This window comes from Pecten maximus, chromosome 17, assembly GCF_902652985.1.
Source record: "Pecten maximus chromosome 17, xPecMax1.1, whole genome shotgun sequence".
Taxonomy (NCBI): Eukaryota; Metazoa; Mollusca; class Bivalvia; order Pectinida; family Pectinidae; genus Pecten; species Pecten maximus.
In genome coordinates this window covers 24,388,921-24,408,816 of record NC_047031.1, presented here as the reverse complement: position 1 = coordinate 24,408,816, position 19,896 = coordinate 24,388,921, and the positions used below count along the sequence as shown (strand labels likewise).

Below are 19,896 nucleotides of genomic sequence, written 5' to 3'. Positions count from 1 at the left end.
CACGCAATAGGCCCAATATCAGGTATCTAGACCTCTTGCTTCATGAGACGAAGCCATATAAAATGTTAGCATTTTAAACTGACGTGACCTTGAATGAATGTCAACATCATTCATTTGAATAATCTTGATAACCCTTCGCACCATCCTCCTATAGGCCCTATATCACCTCTCTGAGAATTTTGTTTAATGACAGGTTTTAAGATTTAGCATATTTGACCCTCTGTGTGAAATTGAATGGAGGTCAAGGACATTCACGTGAAAAAACTTGATAGTCGTTTATCCCAGCATGCTGTAGGCCTAATATCATGTATCTAGGCATCTTCCTTAATGAGAAAAAAGTCGTTGAGATATTTTAGCATATTTGAACCCTGTGATTTTGAATGGGGTCAGAGTCATGCTTTTGAACAAATTTGATAGCCCTTTACCCCGTACACCAGCATGCAATAGGCTCAATATCAAAGAAAATAACTTACACATGTAAATTGTCTACGAACGGACGACGCACGACGACAAAGGGCGATTAGAATTGAAAAGCACTGTTTAGTTTTGATTTATTGTTGTTTAATGTCCTGTGAAGATATTAGGTCATTTAATGACGGCTTCTCGAACATGCGGCTTTTTTTTTTTTTTTTTTTTTCTTTTCACATCTTGGGATGTCTGTGTCGGGCAATCTATGGCGCTGACTATCTGTGGAATATATAAAAGTAATTAAATACGTATGGATAAAACGCTGTTATTTGTTTCCTACATCCTTGCGAGATGGTGGACAGCCTATCGAAACCATTACGTTTATATTTAGATCAATACGCCGATTAGAATACCGTTTAAAACTAATTAAATTTGATGTTTCCCTCATTCTAATTTGAATTGTGCATAAAATAACTATCACTTAAAATGAATGTATATGATATATTTATACGTCCTACAGATATAGGATTAATATCCATAGCGCACAAAAGCAACAAGGCATCGCAAACGATACAAATCCCCTTGCGTGCTAACACATGAACTCTGACGCAAAATGGGGGGTGGGGTTATTGCAGGACATTGAAATAACATCAGTTGTCATTTCCACTGAACTGCAATAGACATGGATGGGCTTATTATCAGGCATGGGCTCATTGCCAGATAAATATGGTATATATTGCTATGCATTCAACAGTATCTGGTTACGCATGCTGGACCAATATATGAAGTTTGGCCAGGATCCATTCAGAAATGAAGTCGCAACAACGCTGACAAAGATTTTCTATAAATAGTAACGGTGACCTTGACCTTAACCTTGGCGCCCTGAAACACGAACTTGTTTGAGGTATTGCCATGCTTGACCCATATATGAAGTTTGGTCAGGATCCGTTCAAAAATGAAGTCGCATTACAGCGCTGACAAAGAGTTTCTATAAATAGTAACGGTGACATTGGCCTTGACCTTGGTACCCTAAAACACGAACTCGTTCGAGGTATTCCCATGCTGAACCCATATATGAAGTTTGGTCAGGATCCATTAAAAAATGAAGTTGCAAGAGTGCTGACAAACATTTTCTATAAATAGTAACGGTGACCTTGACCTTGACCTTGGCACCCTGAAACACGAACTCGTTTGAGGAATTCCCATGCTGGACCCATATAAGAAGTTTGGTCAGAATCCGTTCAAAAATGAAGTCGCAAGAGCGCTGACAAAAAGTGAACATACGTACGTACGTACTAACGTACGAACGGAACGCTATATCCCCTCCCCGACTTTCGTCGCGAGGGGATAATAAATCTGCAAGCAGCAATAGGCCCTATTTACTAATGAACAATATGTAAACCTTGAAATACGTTTTGCATACATTCATGCAATGATCTATGTTGAATGATTTTATTTAAATTTAAAAAAGCAATTAGCATTGAGTATCTACAGAAATGTTAGACGGCCGTATGTTCCGGTTTGTATCCTTGTGATAGTGATAGTACTAAACTGAGCGCAATTCTATAGTGCTACTTCACTGAAGCAACTAGCCCCAGACACCCAGCGAGACACTCCATCCATGAAATTTAAGGTTTTGATAGTCAGCTTTTGTATCCTTCCTTCAAGGAAAGTATTACATTCTAACATATGTGGGTCTTGAGAAAATGTTTGCATTTTCAGAGAATTTGCTATTTTCTGACCGCATCCCAATCTAATTAAAATCTAGATGGTCATTCTCACTACGGTTCATGTAACGTAGTGAGAATGACCATCTTGGTTTTAATTAGATTTACCACATCCCTAAGTAGTTGGGGGTCAACCAGGGTCAATATGTGCACATCATCAAATTGCTAACACATAATTATAATTCCTTCCACGTTTGAATAGTTTCAATTGAAATAACTCAAACTATGCTCAAAAATGCGATTTTCTTATATAAATTATAGTTAAGATCAGCCGCTGTCCGGTGGGAAACGTGACGCCAAGCGGCCATGAAATGTACAATATTGATAAAGCACCTTAAGCCCCTTTTCATCCATGAATAGTATTTGATTCTACCATATCTGAGTCTTTTGACCTCGTTGAACTTGAATGCAGGTCAAGGTCATTCATTTGAATAAACTTAGTAGCCCTTTACCCCAGAATGCTATGAACACAATAGCGACTCCCTGGGCCTCTTGGTTACTGACAAGAATTCATTATAAATATTTTAGCCTATTTCACCCCTCTGACCTTGAATGTACGTCAAAGTCATTCATTTAAACAAACTTGGCAGCCCTTTACCCTAGCATGCTACAGTCTAAATGCCAACGCTCTGGGCCTCTTGGTGATTTAGAAGAAGTCGCTGTAAAGATTTTAGCCTATTCGAACCCTGTGGGCATGAATGTAAGTCGATGACATTCATTTGAACAATCTTGGTAGCCCTTCAACCTAGCATGCTACAGGCCCAATACCAACTCACTGAGCCTCTTTGTTATTGGGAAGTCGTTACTAAGATTTTAGTCTATCTGATCCCTGTGATCTTGAATGTAGGTCAAGGTCAATCATTTGAATAAACTTCGTACCCCTCTATCCCAGCATAATACGTGCCAAATAGCAACTCCCTGGGTCTTTTGGTTATTGAGAAGTCAATACAAGAATTCCACGGAAGTGGATGTGTCGCCTGCACTGCAAGCTAGGATTTGAATTTTAGAATTCACACTGATCTGCTTTGCAAATCAAAACAAGTTTCATGCAAAATTGAAGTGTTTTCCATACCGAAACCAGAGAGCACTATATGAAGTTTTAGGTTGACCCAAAGGGAACTGGACAGATTTTCTATTGATTTACAGTGACCGTGACTTTCGAACCTCAATATCAACTCCCTGGGTCTCTTGGTTATTGAGGAAAAATTCGATTAAAGAATCTAGTCTTTTTGACTCCCGTTCTCTTGAATAAAGGCCAAGGTTATTTATTTAAACAAAGTTTTGCACATTCAAATACACACACACACACACACACACACACACACATTTATTTTAACAAAGTTGGTAGCCCTTCACCCCAGTATGCCACCGGACAAATATCACGGTCATTGAGAAGTCGTTTAAAGGAAAAAGTTGACGGCGGACGGACGGATTACGGACGCCGCACCACTAAGTGAGCTAATAAAGAATGAAGTCTCACTTTACTAAATACGAACAAAATGATAATATTTTTGTCATCAATCTTACGCAATATTTATAGCTGTTTATTCTAGCTCCATTAGATGTTTGGTTGGGTTTATTTTGTTTAACGTCCTATTAACAGCTAAGGTCATTTAAGGACGGCCTTCCGTGCGTGCGACATGCATGCCTGTGGCGAGTGCGTATGTGTGTTTTGGAAGGCTGCGGTATGTTCGTGTTAAGTCTTCTTGTGATAGGCCGGAACTTTTTCCGATTAATAGTGCCACCTCACTGAAGCATACTGCCGAAGACACCCAGCAGCACACCTCACCCGATCACATTATACTGACAACGGGCGAAAGATGTCAAATGTACCAGAAGAGCAAAACGTGTCAAATAATATCATATTGATGTAAATATAAAACTAATTTGTATTTTCTAATTAGGGGATAGTAAGTTGTTTTGAGTGGCTAACGTTATACTGGCGATTAGAACATGATAGGTCGAGAGTTTAAACCAAATGTCATGTTCTAATCGCCAGTATAGCCACGAAAAACAACGTACTATCCCCATTCTAACACGTTTACTATCGCATATATTTAGAAACATTGTTTTACAGCGCTACAAGTACGCTGTTAAATACTCTGTGACCTCCGCTAGTGACGTGTCATACTGTGGAAGATTGACCAATCAGAGAGAAGCTATCAAAGTCGGTCAATTGGCCACGCCCATACTGGCGAGAGTTCGGTCTGTATGTTGACGAAGCGGTGTATTTGGATTGTTGTGAAAGTCCTGTTTCCGAAGATTTAAAGACATATTTGGATTTGCGCAGTATGCATAACGACATGTGCATTTTAACAAAGTCAGAGTTGATGTGTTTCTACAGGCTCAACCGTTATGTGAAGTTGTGAAGTTGTGTGTACTTGTTCCATTTCATTTCGGATTTTACTTGACCTTAGATGCCTCCACACGGACGAAATGAACGTTTCAATCAATAAATGACGGTAAGAATGATTTTTAACGATTTTTGTTAAATTTATTTAGTTAATTCATTCTATTCGATTTCTTCACTTTCGATTCCAATTTCATGGGTCATCAATCATAAATGGTGCAGAGTGTTGAATTTCACTACGAGTCGAACTTGCCGCCATATTGTTTTGATTAGAAACGGGGCGTTGCTTAATACGATAGAACCTTGATCTATCGTATTAAGCCACGCCCCGCAACCGGTCCGCAACCAATCAAAACACGCGTTGCAAACGAATCGTGTTAGAATTGTAAAATATACCATTGCTTAACAAGCATGGAATATCAATGTTCTGTATTGCCAAACATCCTATCACACTACAGACAATGTCGAATTCTCCATATGATCGTTTGATACCGAGACTCAACATATGTATGAGTAGACACATTCGATTTGATTTATCAGTGTATTTTTCTTTTTCGTCTTGGATATCTCCTAGATTTATACGAAGATTGGCCCTGTTATCAACCCGTTGAAGTAAATAATGTCATAGAAGCAATAAAGATCTTTCAATAGTGTATTCATCTGGGATCTCTTGTTATCAAACATTTATACTGTATTATGACATTTTTTTTTTACTAGGCTGGAGAACTATTTGCCTATGGCTCTGATATTATTTGTATACTTTTGTAGAAGAATTCAGAGATATTTCAAGTCACATTATTAAACAAAAATTTCCAATGGTATTATCAACATCAATAAAGAAACAAAGACCATTAGTTGGCCCATTAAAGGAAAATGAAGCATGTTAAAGTATTCCAAATAACCAAGTGAAAGAGCTTAATCTTCATTCAAGAAAATCAACAGAAGAACAAAGCCATCAAAATTTATTTGATTTATATATCTGACAGATCATTTAATTCGATTCTAACCAACAAGGTCAATTTTATCTTACAACAATATCATTTCCTTGTGTTATAGTATTGTTATTATTTGTTTTAACCTGCTTGGTTAAATATTTAAATGATTTAGGAATTTATTTTTACTTCTGTAAAGTCAATGTAAAAATCAATATATAAGTAAACATGCTTAATTACATATTCCTCTCTTGATATATCCATTGCAATTCCTAATACTATATTGAACGCGATCTTGAATAATTAGGGGCCTTTTCCTTTAAAAATTGATAGCCGTTACAGTAACTATTTTGTAAACCCGGTACATGATTTTTAGGGCAAAAGTTGTAAACTTTATTACAAGCGGGAGAAAATAATTACAGCAAAAATGACAAGGAAAATAACTGCTGTAAATAGCTTTGAATGGATATTCTAGTTCAATGATTATTTCAAGTTTACAAAGATAAAAGTGTCCTTTGGTGTTAAAGTAACGGAAAAGAGTCTTAAATAGTAGCTTCCACTCCTTCTTAGCTCCTTCTTTTTTAGTGTGGGACGACAGCTTCGCTCGTTGTCAGTATAATGTGGCGAGGTCGCATTCTAAAATCTTCACCAGTTCCGCGCTATCACAAGAAAACACAAATACAGTGTGGCCTTATGAAACACCCACATTAACCACGTGCACAGGGGCGTCGGCACGGCGACGAATCCAAAACCCGCGGTGGTATTATGTTATACATTTACGTCAGGTTCGGAGCAAAATCCCCGAGATAGTTGGCATGTGTGTATGTTGATAAAGATGGCAGCACCGTTCCCAATTAAAAACATATGAGTGCTAAGCAGGAGTGCAATCTACAATTGTTTAGGGTCTGGTTTCTTTCGTCTAGGGGACATAAATCAATGCCTGAATCACAGGGATCATCGTTAAAATAAAGGCCCTTAGTGAGGCAGTGTTAATGGAGACAAAGTGAACAAGCTGTTCAAGATAGAATAAAAACGATATCATTAATTAAGTCGCTTCTCATCAATCATGTAATCATATCAGCTGGTACTACCTGCAGGTTTTTGCATGCATATCAAAAGAATTTGTCATGTACATATATTATAAGCTGTCGAAATAAAACGGCTGGTTTGACTCTAAGTGACGCAGACAATTATCATGGCGTATCAGGTGATGGCTGTTTATCTCTTGGTAGCAATCGTTGGTGTCTTTGTCAGCTCAACGGCGGCTTATACGTAAGTACAAGAGAATGGAGAAGCGAGGGGCATGTTGCCACAACATATTCAGTTTTGTTTCTTCTTTGTTTTATTTTTAAGTATTTCAATGATATCATTTCAAATGTGACTTATTTTATTTATACTCGGTTGACTTTATCATTAGATCCAGATAAGATGCGTGTTACTGAGCAAAATTTTGAAAATTTTGACGTGGCTACTTTTTCTTGCTTACTTTAGTATTTAAACCGAAACGGATATCTCCCGACTTTCGGACCTTATTGAAATGCGATAGGGTTTATTACCATGAAATAAAATATTGGTTTCTTAAGCTTGTTGATTGGCCATTGAACAATACTAAACAAAACTTAAGCATCATCTTGAACTAACAATTGAAAATAGCTTTCAATATTTGATGGAATTTGATTATTTTAAGATAACACATCTTTGGTATATGTATATGTAGGATTAAATTACCTGCCTGTTGTGATAATATGTTCCATATAGTCACACTTTTTATTTCAAAACAACATGTAGACAGAGAGAAGAGGAATGCTTGGTCCCAAAGGTATACCGACAGTTGGGAAATGTTGTCACAAAACTTTAGGATGATTGTCGATCAGAAATATTATTATCAGTTGTTTTGTTCAAATTATCAAAATCTTGTGTAGAGATTTCATCTCACAATTGTTTCAATAGATCTGTTTAAAACGTAAATAAATTGCAAAAATATTTGATATTTCGGTCATTCAAACAGTTGTATTTGCTTTGTTTTAGAATTATTTGACGTTCAGCAGCTAAAGTCATTCAAATAGTATTCTTATCCAACGAGTACCTTCAGTACGAACAGTTAAATGTAAGTGTTTTTGTTTTTGTAAACCATAAAGAAATCATTTTTCGATTGATAAATTTGCTATTTTCTATTTCAATTCAGGAAACCGAACCGCGGCATTTTGTTCGAAAACTGTCCAAGAGGTACCATCCCGAGCAATGGGTTTTTGGACCCCGCCGTAGGAAAGATCCTGTTTTCCTGTAGAAAGGCGCCTACGCCTGTTAGAAAATGTGTACTTTTAGGTGAGTGATATTATAGTGAGCACTTTATTCCCTGCTGTGGAAATACAAAAGGTTTGGATTGTCAAGCAGTAAAAACATACAGCAATAGCTTGCAGTAATATTCTACGATTCCCTTCAAGGCATTTAGCAAACATGTCTATTTCTAATATTATATTTTGCAATAAACGATGTTAAATTGATTGCATTGGAAATTATATACATATCATTCTAGTAATTGGTCCTGTTACTATACCCCAAAAATGTATATTTCAACCATTTTCTCATTTCACTATTGCTAAAACGGAGCCTTAGAGGAAACCTACGATAGCTATAAGGGATACAAATAATATATAATAAAATGTTTATGTGACTAAATCAACAATCTCCTTTTCCGAACCACCCCTAATTTTCCTGAGTCGTGGACCAGACATGAAAAATGACGTAGCACACACATTTGCTACGTAACAATCATGACATTTGACCCGTATATACTGAATAAGCTAATACGTATTATTGTTGTCATCTGCATCCGATTTATTGATTATAAAGGTTGCATGGTGTTTGTATCCTTAACATTGATACAATAAAATGTTGTTTATACAATAGATGAAGATGATCCAACACAATCAAATGGTTGTCCTCCCAACTTCGCGGTTGTGGGCATAGATCGGCAACGACCAATCTGCTGTCAATTTAAAGGTGAGCCACGGATCAGCAATACTATATAAAATATAATTGAAATAGGAGATTTTATGACTTCTACTATTTAACATTTTAAGTTTGGTGCGTTTTGTTCTGTGAATATCCATAATCCGATATTGTTTGGCCCAAATGAATGAAACTATCGATGTGGAATAAACAATACAATATTATATATCGAAGCAATTTCCAGATCTCTTTGCTTTTCGTGTGGATGATGGCCGTAGACAATTTGATTCATATAGAGCGAAACACAAGTAAATAACGTTCACAAAATAAACACAATTAAATAAAAGAAAAAATATATAATGAAAACTATAACATTTAAATGTAAAAGTCTAAAAATTGCCGGTTACTGGCTGCAATTAAGTCATATATTAGTGTTGCATGCGTAGATTAGGGATCACTTCCGTCGTCAGTTACACATTAGTTTTCCGGAATAGTTTACTCTTTGGATGTGGTTTTGCTATAGTGGTGGACAGTTTGAGTTGGACCACTGTGTCAATATTACTTTTTTTTGAAGATACATCTCTTTGCACATAGGAAATTATCGTAACTAGCAAATTGTTCTTTTCGCTATCACTTCCGTCATCGATGTGTTACTCAATATATGGCTTTATTATATTAGATTAATGATCGAGTTTGAACAGGGTGTCAAACTTCCATTTTGTGTGTGTTGGAGTTATGTCCCTTTCCTACCGCTTGTCACTTTGTGTAACCAAATTTTATGACTTTGTCATAATAAATAACAGCGCGAGTTCTAACACACGTCATTTTCTATTTTTGCTGGAATGTTCGTAAGCAACGCAAAAATGTTGCGTAACTGTACGACATGTCCACCCTGTCATAACTTACGAAAACAATTTGAAATCGAACGCAAGCATGCCCTATGGAACAGGAAATGATTTTGTACTCAGTTCCAAATTAGCATAAAAGAATGACTGTGCCTCGAGGAGGGATACCGTCATAATACCATAATACATCCATCTAATTGTACGCATATCCGTAAACTGTGCCAACTATTTTAAGTGCATTATGTATATCTGTGAGCAGTGAGCGAAATTTGTGAAAATGGCGTTGTTACTGTTTGTTTTAGCGCATGATTAACAACTTCGTAAGTTTTGCTTAACATTTTCGTAAATACATACAGACGTTCATAAATTAAAAAGCATTGTGAAATGATACCCAGAAATGTTTGAAAATACCTACATGGATATGACCCGTCTACTTCTGAACTAAGTTTTCCGATTGGTCAATTTTTCATTAGTGTCGCAGGTAAAATATCACTGAGAAAAACACTTTAAATTACAAGATATACGTTTTATGATTTTATACCTAATCAGTCCTCACAGTGAAATTCCAAGCAAAGTTCTCGGCTACCTGTTATTTTAGGGATATATTAAGGCTTTTGCACGACTCCAATAACGTCTAGATAACGAGGGTCAACTAATTTTACAGATAAATTAAATAAGTATTGTATATGTTACAGGTATTTCCTTGACAGACTGTTTACTGATGAGGAATTTGTATTCGTACAAACTTGGGTTTGATATTAAAATCCCGGAAGGCTACGCAGTGGTTAGCAGACGCAACTACGGGTAAGATATGGACCAGTTTTATATGGTAAAATACTGTGAAATAAGTCTCCTCCCCAAAACATTTGGGTTTGGTTTTATTTGATTAACGTCCTATCAACAGCTAAGGTCATTTAAGGACGGCCTCCCGTGCGTACGATATCACAGAGAAAACACACATGAGGCTGTCCTAAAATGACCTTAGGTAGCAGTGTACAGTAAAAATGACCAATTCTGAAAATTATGGCACCTGTTTTAGATATGTAAAAATTGCCAGTGATCCCTACATGTTACCTCTAATAAAGTATATATATATCTAATCATTTCTAAACATTTGCATTTTTAATATTATACGGCTCTGAAGGATAAGTAAACTGATTTTTTCGATGTTTTTCACACCCGTGAATGCCATGGTAACAATTTATTATGATATTTGACCCTAAATGACACAATTCTCTGCACAATTTTTTTTCTGAACCTATTTGAATTAAATATCTCTATCCAAAAGACAGAACTTATCTTGTTTTGACATAAGGTATACATTAAGTTTTCCCGCAATCTTACCTTGATTATGAGCTACCATTTTTCGCTGTACGCAAAACTAAATTTCCTGTGTAAAACACCTTTTCGGAAAAGCAGAAAATTTTAAAATCCGGAACCAATATATTTATTTTAGTTTTAACAAATGTAAAGCCTGAATGTACAACTTCACAATGAACATACCAAATATAGTGTACATTTATTTTTTTTCATTTTGTATGCATATCATAATACAGGAGTTATTTGCTTAACGAAAAAAACCCAGAAAAAACCCCACCAATGGTCAGGCAATCTTTCTGTGGTGTGCTACCTTAGTTGTTGATAGGACGTAAAACAAATAAAACCAAAATCAAATCATATTTGGAATTTATAAAAAAAAAAAAGAGAAATATGAATATGAGTTTGTAGTAAGTCTTTAATGTATATTATCTAAGAAAGCATCGCTCGCCATTCTTGAAGGTAATTAAATATGGTAACAGCAGTATCGGTATGATATTGATATGGCTAGTTTTCTAACAGCTGAGAGCCCTGCAGATAAAAATGGTTCCCATGATATCAGTGCATACACACGAAAGAAACTGAACTGTACCACATGGGCCTCTTGTTGAATGCGTTAATCTGCACTTTCCCTTTCAGTAAGGGACTTGCTTCCGAAATATCTTATATTTTTTTTTATTCAAATCGCCCTGCGTCCGTGGTCCGTCCGTCCCTCTGTAAACAATTCCTGTTGTCGCTATTTCACAGAAAGTACTGAAGGAATATTTCTCATATTATATATGAAGGTTGCACTTGTTCTTTACTTGCGCAAATTGCATTTTGAAACTGATTGGAAAACAACATGACCGACAGGTGGCCATCTTTGATTTTCACAACTGAAGTTTGTTACCGCTAGTTCTCAGAAAGCATTGAAAGGATATCTCTCATATTTCATATGTAGGTTGCCATTGGTCTCTAGTTGTGCATATTGCATTTTGGGACCAAACAGAAAACACGATGACCGACAACTGAAGTTTGTTAAAGCTAGTTCATATGTAGGTTCCCCTTGATCCCTAGTTATGCACATTCCTGTATAGGACCAACCTGACATCAGCATGGCCAACAGGCAGCCATCTTCAATTTTGACAATTGGAACTGCATTGTAATAACAATTTCTTAAAATGCTAAATGGCCATTATGGATTTTTTCTCAAATTTTAGGTTCCCCTTGGTCTCCATGCAGTTGTGCATGTAAGTCTGATTGAAAGAACTAAATGGATGACAGAGTGGGAACCATCTTAGATTTATGACAATTGCATGTTGTTCCTGCTATATAGGGTTATATGAAGTTATTAAATGGTTCGATGGAAGAATGGAAAAGATGAGAAATAAGATCAGTCTTTCATTTGACTGATATAGATTATATTCCATGGTGGGTACTAGGATCCCTCTAGGATCTCTTGTTTAACTCTAGACTAATTCCTGATGTAAATTTGTTTTGTCAAATCATATTATCTTTTTCAGATCGTGCAGAGCAGATCCAACCGTGTTCCGGCTCGAAATTTGCAAATTAACACAGAAAATGGCCTATCCTAACACTTACCATATGGTGTAGGTAAACATTCATCAAAATATGTTTGGCGAATTACATTTGTATCCGTGTGGCATTGATCAACTGTGAATGTGTGGGGATGGCGCATAGAGCCTTAAATTCAAAGCTGATTATAATGATCTAGTCACTATCAGTATACAATGCAGCTGTGTAAGATCATGTCCTATCGGAAAACATATAATAAATGTGATTTTGCAATAACACAACTTGTTCTTTGTTACATGAAGAATACAAATTCGGGGATAACTCCAGAGAGAGCAATGGGGCCATTTGCCCCATATTTTCTAAACTGAACCACCAAAACTCACAAATTTATTCAATTTTCTATGTTTTGGCCCATATGATTTCTGAAATCTTATCAAAATGGCCCATGATTTTTTGTATACTTTAATATTGGTCTGTTACCACCATTGCTTTATGACGACTAATTGAGTTGTCCTATGACATCGCGTTGTTGCGTGGACGTCTAACCCCGAAAAAAAAAAAAAATACTTATCAGGTTAGTAGCTCTCAGTTCTAGAACCCGTCATTCTCTCCACGCAACGAAGTTGTGAGAACTTTTCCGTTTTAGAACCAGCCATTCCCCCCTAGTAGCGGAGTCGAAGAGAGAATATTATAGTATGCCGTTCTTACGTATGTGGTCATATGTACGTTCGTTTGGTGACCTTTTGTCAGCGCTTTAACTACATAATTTTAACCCGATTTCAATCAAATTTCACACATCAGTAAATCATTAATATATTTCAAACGCGCTTGTGTTTCAAGCTGTCAAAATTAAGGCAAGGTCACTGTTGGTATTTATATAAATCCGTATACAGGAGAGGCCGTCCTTAAATGATCATTGCTGCCGATACCAAAAACCAAGCCAAAACATGTCACATCGTGAACGATGCTGATCTTTATACGAAACAGCTCAAATTTATTGATGTGTACCCTATTAGTTAAAGTGATTAAGCGCCCATCAATACTGTAATGGTCATAAGGGTTTGGTTTCGTTTGGTTTATTTTGTTTAACGTCCTATTAACAGCTAAGGTCATTTAAGGACGGCCTCCCGTGCGTGCGACATGCATGCGTGTGGCGAGTGCGTATGTGTGTTTTGGGAGGCTGCGGTATGTTCGTGTTAAGTCTCCTTGTGATAGGCCGGAACTTTTGCCGAGTTATAGTGCTACCTCACTGAAGCATACTGCCGAGGACACCCAGCAGCACACCCAACCCGGTCACATTATACTGACAACGGGCAAACCAGTCGTCCCACTCCTAATTACTGCTGCCCTGCAGGTAGGGCGTAAGAATTGTACCTGCTGTCCCCATTGCTTGATCGTAAGAGGCGACTGAATTTGGGATCTTATCGTTTCTCTTCTTTCTTACAAACTTTCTTCTTCCTAATGTCTCCCTTGACAATGCATCACTTTTGGCCTTTAGTTGAGCGTTCGCCCCTGTGAGGAAGGCTTTCGGTTCTGTCCCCTGGCCGAGACATACCAGAGTCATTAAAAATGGTAGTTGCTACTCCTGCTTAGCGCTCAGCATATTTGGAGTGGGACGACTGGTTCGCCCGTTGTCAGTATAATGTGACCGGGTGAGGTGTCCTGCTGGGTGTCTTCGGCAGTATGCCTCAGTGAGGTAGCACTATAAATCGGCAAAAGTTCCGGCATATCACAAGGAGACTTAACACGAACATACCGCAGCCTCCCAAAACACACATACGCACTCACCACACGCATACATGTCGCACGCACGGGAAGCCGTCCTTAAATGACCTTAGCTGTTGATAGGACGTTAAACAAAATAAACCAAACCAAACCAAACCGAGATGCAATGTTACATGTACATATACATATGTTCCGAATAGTTTTCACGGCTAGAGGAACCAGACAGATGACTGTAGAAAGAAATTTGATTCATCCTTGCGAGATGATAGACAGCTCAGCTTATCGAACCCATTGTGTTTATGTGTAGATCAATACGTCGATTAGAAGACCGCTTAAAACTAATTAAATTTTATGTTTCCCTCATTCTAATTTGAGTTGTGCATAAAATAAATATCTCTTAAAATGAATGTAGATGCTATATCTATACTTCCTACAGGTATAGGATTAATATTCATAGCACACAAAAGCAATAAATCTGCCAGCAGCAGTAAGCCCTATTACTAATGAACAATAATGTAAACCTTGAAATACGTTTTGTATACAATGATCTATGTTGAATAATTTCATTTAGATTTATAAAACAATTACCATTGATTCTTAATAGTCTCTTTGAAGAGTATATATTCTAGCGTGCATATGTACATAAATGTGTGTATTATGTACAGGTATTCGCAGGTGTTCTTAATTGTATTTTAATAATTATGTACAAAATGTTGTAAGTTTTCTACATTTATATATCGAATAATTTTATAAAGGATTTTGTCACGAATTGTTTGAAATCGGAGCATTCGATCATCCATGTTCGGCGGTAAAAATGTAGAGACTGTCGTATATTTCCATATATAACGTATGTTGCCGTATTAACAGTTGCGAATCGATATATATTTATATATATTTAAATTATTTTCTCTGAAATTGTAATCATATGAAAGCAATATAGTATCATGCATGGACATGTTTGAATGTCTGCATGATTTAGGGAAGAAGTCTGTCATTTTCGATGCTGCAGTGGTCATATCTGTTTCCTTATTTTAGTCTAAACATCTCAAGGATCAAATATAATTTTACAAGGTATAAAAATAAAATCATTTTTAGCTCACCTGCCCGAAGGGCAAGTGAGCTTATGCCGTGGTGCGGCGTCCGTTGTCCGTCCGTCCGGCGTCAACTTTTCATTTAAACAACTTCTTCTCAATAACCAAGAGGCCCAGGGACTTGATATTGGACATGTAGCATGCTGGGGTGAAGGGCTACCAAGTTTGCTCAAATAAATGACCTTGACCTTCAGTCAAGGTCACATGGGTCAAAAAGGCTATAAACTTCCAACGACTTCTTCTCAATAACCAATAGGCCCAGGGACTTGATATTGGGCCTGTAGCATGCTGGGATGAAGGGCTACCAAGTTCAAATAAATGACCTTGACCTTCATTCAAGGTCACATGGGTCAAATAGGCTATAATCTTCCAACGACTTCTCAATAACCAAGAGGCTCAGGGACTTGATATTGGGCTTGTAGCATGCTGGGGTGAAGGGCTACCAAGTTTGTTCAAATAAATGATCTTTACCTTCATTCAAGGTCACACGGGTCAAATAGCCTATAATCTTCAAACAACTTCTTCTCAATTATCAAGAGGCATAGGGACTTGATATTGTGTCTGTAACATGCTGCGGTGAAGGGCTACCAAGTTTGTTCAAATAAATGACCTTGACCTTCATTCAAGGTCACATGAGTGGAATAGGCTATAATATTCAAACAACTTCTTCTCAATAACCAAGAGGCCCAGGGACTTGATATTGGGCCTGTAGCATGCTGGGGTGAAGGGCTACCAGGTTGGTTCAAATAAATGACCTTGACCTTCATTCAAGGTCACATGGGCCAAAAAGGTTATACTCTTCCAACGACGACTTATCAATAACCAAGAGGCCCAGGGGCTTCATATTGGGCTTGTAGCATGCTGGGGTGAAGGGCTACCAAGTTTGTTCAAATAAATGATCTTTACCTTCATTCAAAGTCACACGGGTCAAATAGCCTATAATCTTCAAACAACTTCTTCTCAATTATCAAGAGGCATAGGGACTTGATATTGTGTCTGTAACATGCTGCGGTGAAGGGCTACCAAGTTTGTTCAAATAAATGACCTTGACCTTCATTCAAGGTCACATGAGTGGAATAGGCTATAATATTCAAACAACTTCTTCTCAATAACCAAGAGGCCCAGGGACTTGATATTGGGCCTGTAGCATGCTGGGGTGAAGGACTACCAGGTTGGTTCAAATAAATGACCTTGACCTTCATTCAAGGTCACATGGGCCGAAAAGGTTATACTCTTCCAACGACGACTTATCAATAACCAAGAGGCTCAGGGACTTCATATTGGGCTTGTAGCATGCTGGGGTGAAGAGCTACCAAGTTTGTTCAACTAAATTACCTTGATCTACATTCATGGTCACAGGGGTGAAATCGGCTTAAATGTGTAAACAATAATTTTACGATAGCCAAGAGTCTGTGAAATCTGATATTAGGCAAAGATACTGGAATGAAGGACTAGAACATTTATTAATATGAATAAACCCAGCATACACTGATATTTGAATAAAGAGGTAATCAGCATAGTATGTGTAGAAATGACCTCAATCGACTTCAAAGTTGCGGTAGAGCTAGGTGAGCGATACAGGCCCATTGGGCCTCTTGTTTGTGATCAATCTAAGGTACGTCATATTTACAGAACGATTTTGACATAAAACTTCAAACATAGGTATGTTAAATTGTATATTGCAAATCACACTTCAGCTGCTTATTCTATCTCCTTTTGGTTTCAAATATAAAACTACACAAAAATAATATTGCAGTTCTGTTGATTTTGTCACTGGTGCCAGAAGATATAAAACTAATTTGCATTGTCTAATAAAATATACCATTGTTTAGCAAGCATGGAATATCAATGTTCTTGGGTGTTGAAAAACATCGAATCACACTACAGAAAATGTCGAATCTTCCATAGGATCGTTTGATGCCGAGACCCCCGTTTACATATGTTGGAGTTGACACATTTGATCTGATTTATTAGTGTTTAACGATGTCCTATCAACACCAAAGGTCATTTGATGACGACCTCCCGGGCGTGCGACATACATGCATGTGGTTAGTTCATATGTGCGTTTTAGAAGGCTACAGTATGTTCAAAGTCTCCTTGGGATAGTCCGGAACTTTTGCCTATTTAAAAGTGCTACCTCACTAAAGCATGCAGCTGAAGACGCCCAACCGGATACCCCACCCAGTTAAATATAATCAAAGATTGATGGTGTACTAGAACCGGAGGTGGGTGTAACACTTCAACTAAAGTGTTCATAAGAAACACTGAAGTTATTTTACAACATCTAGGTAAATGCTCGATATCAAAATCTACATCAGACTTAAATTATGACTTGATGAACAGAAAATAAATTCGGTTACCCTGTGACCTTCAAAATTTTTTTAAACACACCTCATGGGTTGTCACTAAGTGGCTACAAATACAACCTTGGTTTTGGTCAAATTGGATGGCGGGTAAGATTATTTTGTTCCTGTTAGAGGTCCTTTCATAGAAATTGGTTCAGTAGCTTATTAATAGAATTCGAAAATGTGAAAACGTAATACTGACAATGCACAAAGACACCAACAGTCAGGATCATATGGAGACGGATGTAAAGGAGACACCAACAGTCAGGGTCATATGGAGACGGATGTAAAGGAGACACCAACAGCCAGGGTCATATGGGGACGGATGTAAAGGATACACCAACAGCCAGGGTCATATGGAGACGGATGTAAAGGAGACACCAACAGTCAGGGTCATATGGAAACGGATGTAAAGGAGACACCAACAAAGGAAAACATTAAAAGCAAAGAAGGAAAGAAAGGAAAGATATAAGTGTTGCAATGGGACATTATTGGTCTGTTCAATGTCCGCTTAATAGACATTTCTAGTATCGAGGTAAGTTACACAGACACCTACACTTACGTTGACACGTACAAATTTCGGGCGCCATCTCAGAACATTACTGATTCAGCTTTTATTATTTTTTATTTTCATCATTTTCATGGTTGTTTGTTTTATTTTGTTTGATTTGTTTAAGTGTACAAATAGATGATTCTGTAATTGCAATGTTTGTGTGCATACCTTTTTTCGTTTCATTTTGTATGGGAAATACATGTACGACAGCCCAGACGTGTACTTCACATTGATTTTATTTAACTTCAGTCTCAAAAAAGGATGTTGGAATTACCATCCGGAGAAAGCGAAAAAAGGACAGGGGACCATCAGGAGACCAGTAACGAAGAAAGCAGAGAAAAAAAACCTAAAAATAAGAAAAACGATAAATTGATGTCTTTGACGTTAAAAAAACTAAATTCAGATAAATTCATTACCAAAAAGATGCAGATATTAATGAAGGTGTTTGGTGTACCAGATTCGTCCGATTTCAAATACATAATGCAATAGATCTTGGCGCCCATGAATGATCTTTATAGGTTCCATGTCAGATTGATCTTCTCTCTATTTTCCCCTTCCTCTTACTAATCTATGTAAATTGAGAAATATCCCTCCTGTACTTTTCAAACAAGGGGAACTTATATATAAAATTTCAGATTAAGCGATAATGGCTGTCTGACGGCCATGTTGTTTTCAAATTGGTCCCAAAATGCAATACGACGGACCAAGGGAACCTACCTACATATGAAATTTGAGAAAGATCCCTTCAGTACTTTCTGAGAAATAACGACAACAATCTTCAATTGTCAAAATACAAGATGGCTGCCTGTCGGCCATGTTGTTTTCCGACGGGTCCCAAAATATAATATGAATAACTAGACCAAGGGGAACATCATGTGAAATTTCTGAAAGATCCCTTCAGTACTTTCTGAGAAATAGCGATAACAAACTTCAATTGTCAAAATCCAAGATGGCTGCCTGTTGGCCATGTTGTTTTCCGATTGGTCCCAAAATGTCATATGCATAACTACTGACCATGGGGGACCTACATATGAAATTTCAAAAACAGCCCTCCAGCACTTTCTGAGAAATAGCGATAACAAACTTCAATTGTTAAAATCCAAGATGGCTGCCTGTCGGCCATGATGTTTTCCGATTGGTCCCAAAATGCAATATGCATAACTACAGACCAACGGGAACCTGCATATGAAATTTGAGAAAGATTCCTTTAGTACTTTCTCAGAAATAGCGATAACAAGAATTGTTTACGGACGGACGGACCACGGACCACGGACGCAAGGCGATTTGAATAGCCCATAAAAATATAAGAGATAACTGATATCATCACAGTTTTGCTCCTTTTTATTGATCTCTATGTTTAAATGATATGAGAAGAAAATGGTTGTGGTTATTTTAGCACAGTGACTTGAGCACGAATGCTCAACCCATGGTCATCTTTATACATGTATTATTATAGATATACTCAATATTACACAAACGTATGCCTAAGACGTTCTTTGGGGATTCTGACATAAGATAAACATGCACAATAATTTATATAAACATTTGTATTATTTATTTTCTGGGCCGTGTGTTTGAAATTCGTGTCAAGTCCATGTGTGTGATATAAATATTTTCTAGATACTTTTGTAGTAAAATCACACGTGTAATATATCATTACATTCAAGTCAGAATCGAATCATTGTGATATAATAGTCTTATTTGAAGCTTCAATAATATCAATGAAATAATATCAGAATGACTATTTCAGTTTTCGAATGGAAATGATGAAAACTTCTACGCGATAGAGTTAGATTGATGACTTATTAGGATTTATGTATGAAGTGAAGGGGTCTAGCTTAATAAACAAGTAATTGAAATGCATGTGAATCATCGGATTTTCAATATTTTCGTCTTCATTGCTTGTTAGGTTCTATAATAATAAGTGCCATCGATATATCATCAAGACGAATCAGGCTCGATATGTCAGCAAGACATTGATTAATCATCCATATCATCAAAGAACAGGAAACAGTCCCATTTCATTTTGACAATGCCTATACCATGTTTGATGAATAGCTTGGTTTTAATTAAGTAGATTAAGTTACTTGAACCATGTGTGTTAATATGTGCTAGGGAATAAATATTCACGACGTC

The 19,896-nt window shown here is 37.1% G+C and overlaps 2 protein-coding genes across 2 annotated transcripts in view; both read left to right on the top strand.

The window, feature by feature from the left end:
- The window catches only part of LOC117315517, a 92,295-nt gene that overhangs the window by 10,145 nt on the left and 62,254 nt on the right, over positions 1 to 19,896 (top strand). The gene's annotated exons all lie outside the window — the stretch shown is intronic.
- On the top strand, positions 6,546 to 12,324 carry LOC117315518. Its single transcript, XM_033869747.1, has 5 exons — positions 6,546 to 6,689; positions 7,603 to 7,742; positions 8,328 to 8,420; positions 9,910 to 10,018; positions 12,034 to 12,324. The coding sequence occupies exons 1-5, from the start codon at positions 6,613 to 6,615 to the stop codon at positions 12,122 to 12,124; spliced, it is 510 nt and encodes a 169-aa protein (XP_033725638.1). The 5' UTR covers positions 6,546 to 6,612; the 3' UTR covers positions 12,125 to 12,324.

Coding starts and splice junctions, on each gene's coding strand:
- LOC117315518 (XM_033869747.1), top strand. CDS start 6,613: ATGGCGTATCAGGTGATGGCTGTTTATCTCTTGGTAGCAATCGTTGGT. Junction 6,690..7,602: donor AGCTCAACGGCGGCTTATAC/GTAAGTACAAGA, acceptor ATTTCAATTCAG/GAAACCGAACCGCGGCATTT. Junction 7,743..8,327: donor TAGAAAATGTGTACTTTTAG/GTGAGTGATATT, acceptor TTTATACAATAG/ATGAAGATGATCCAACACAA.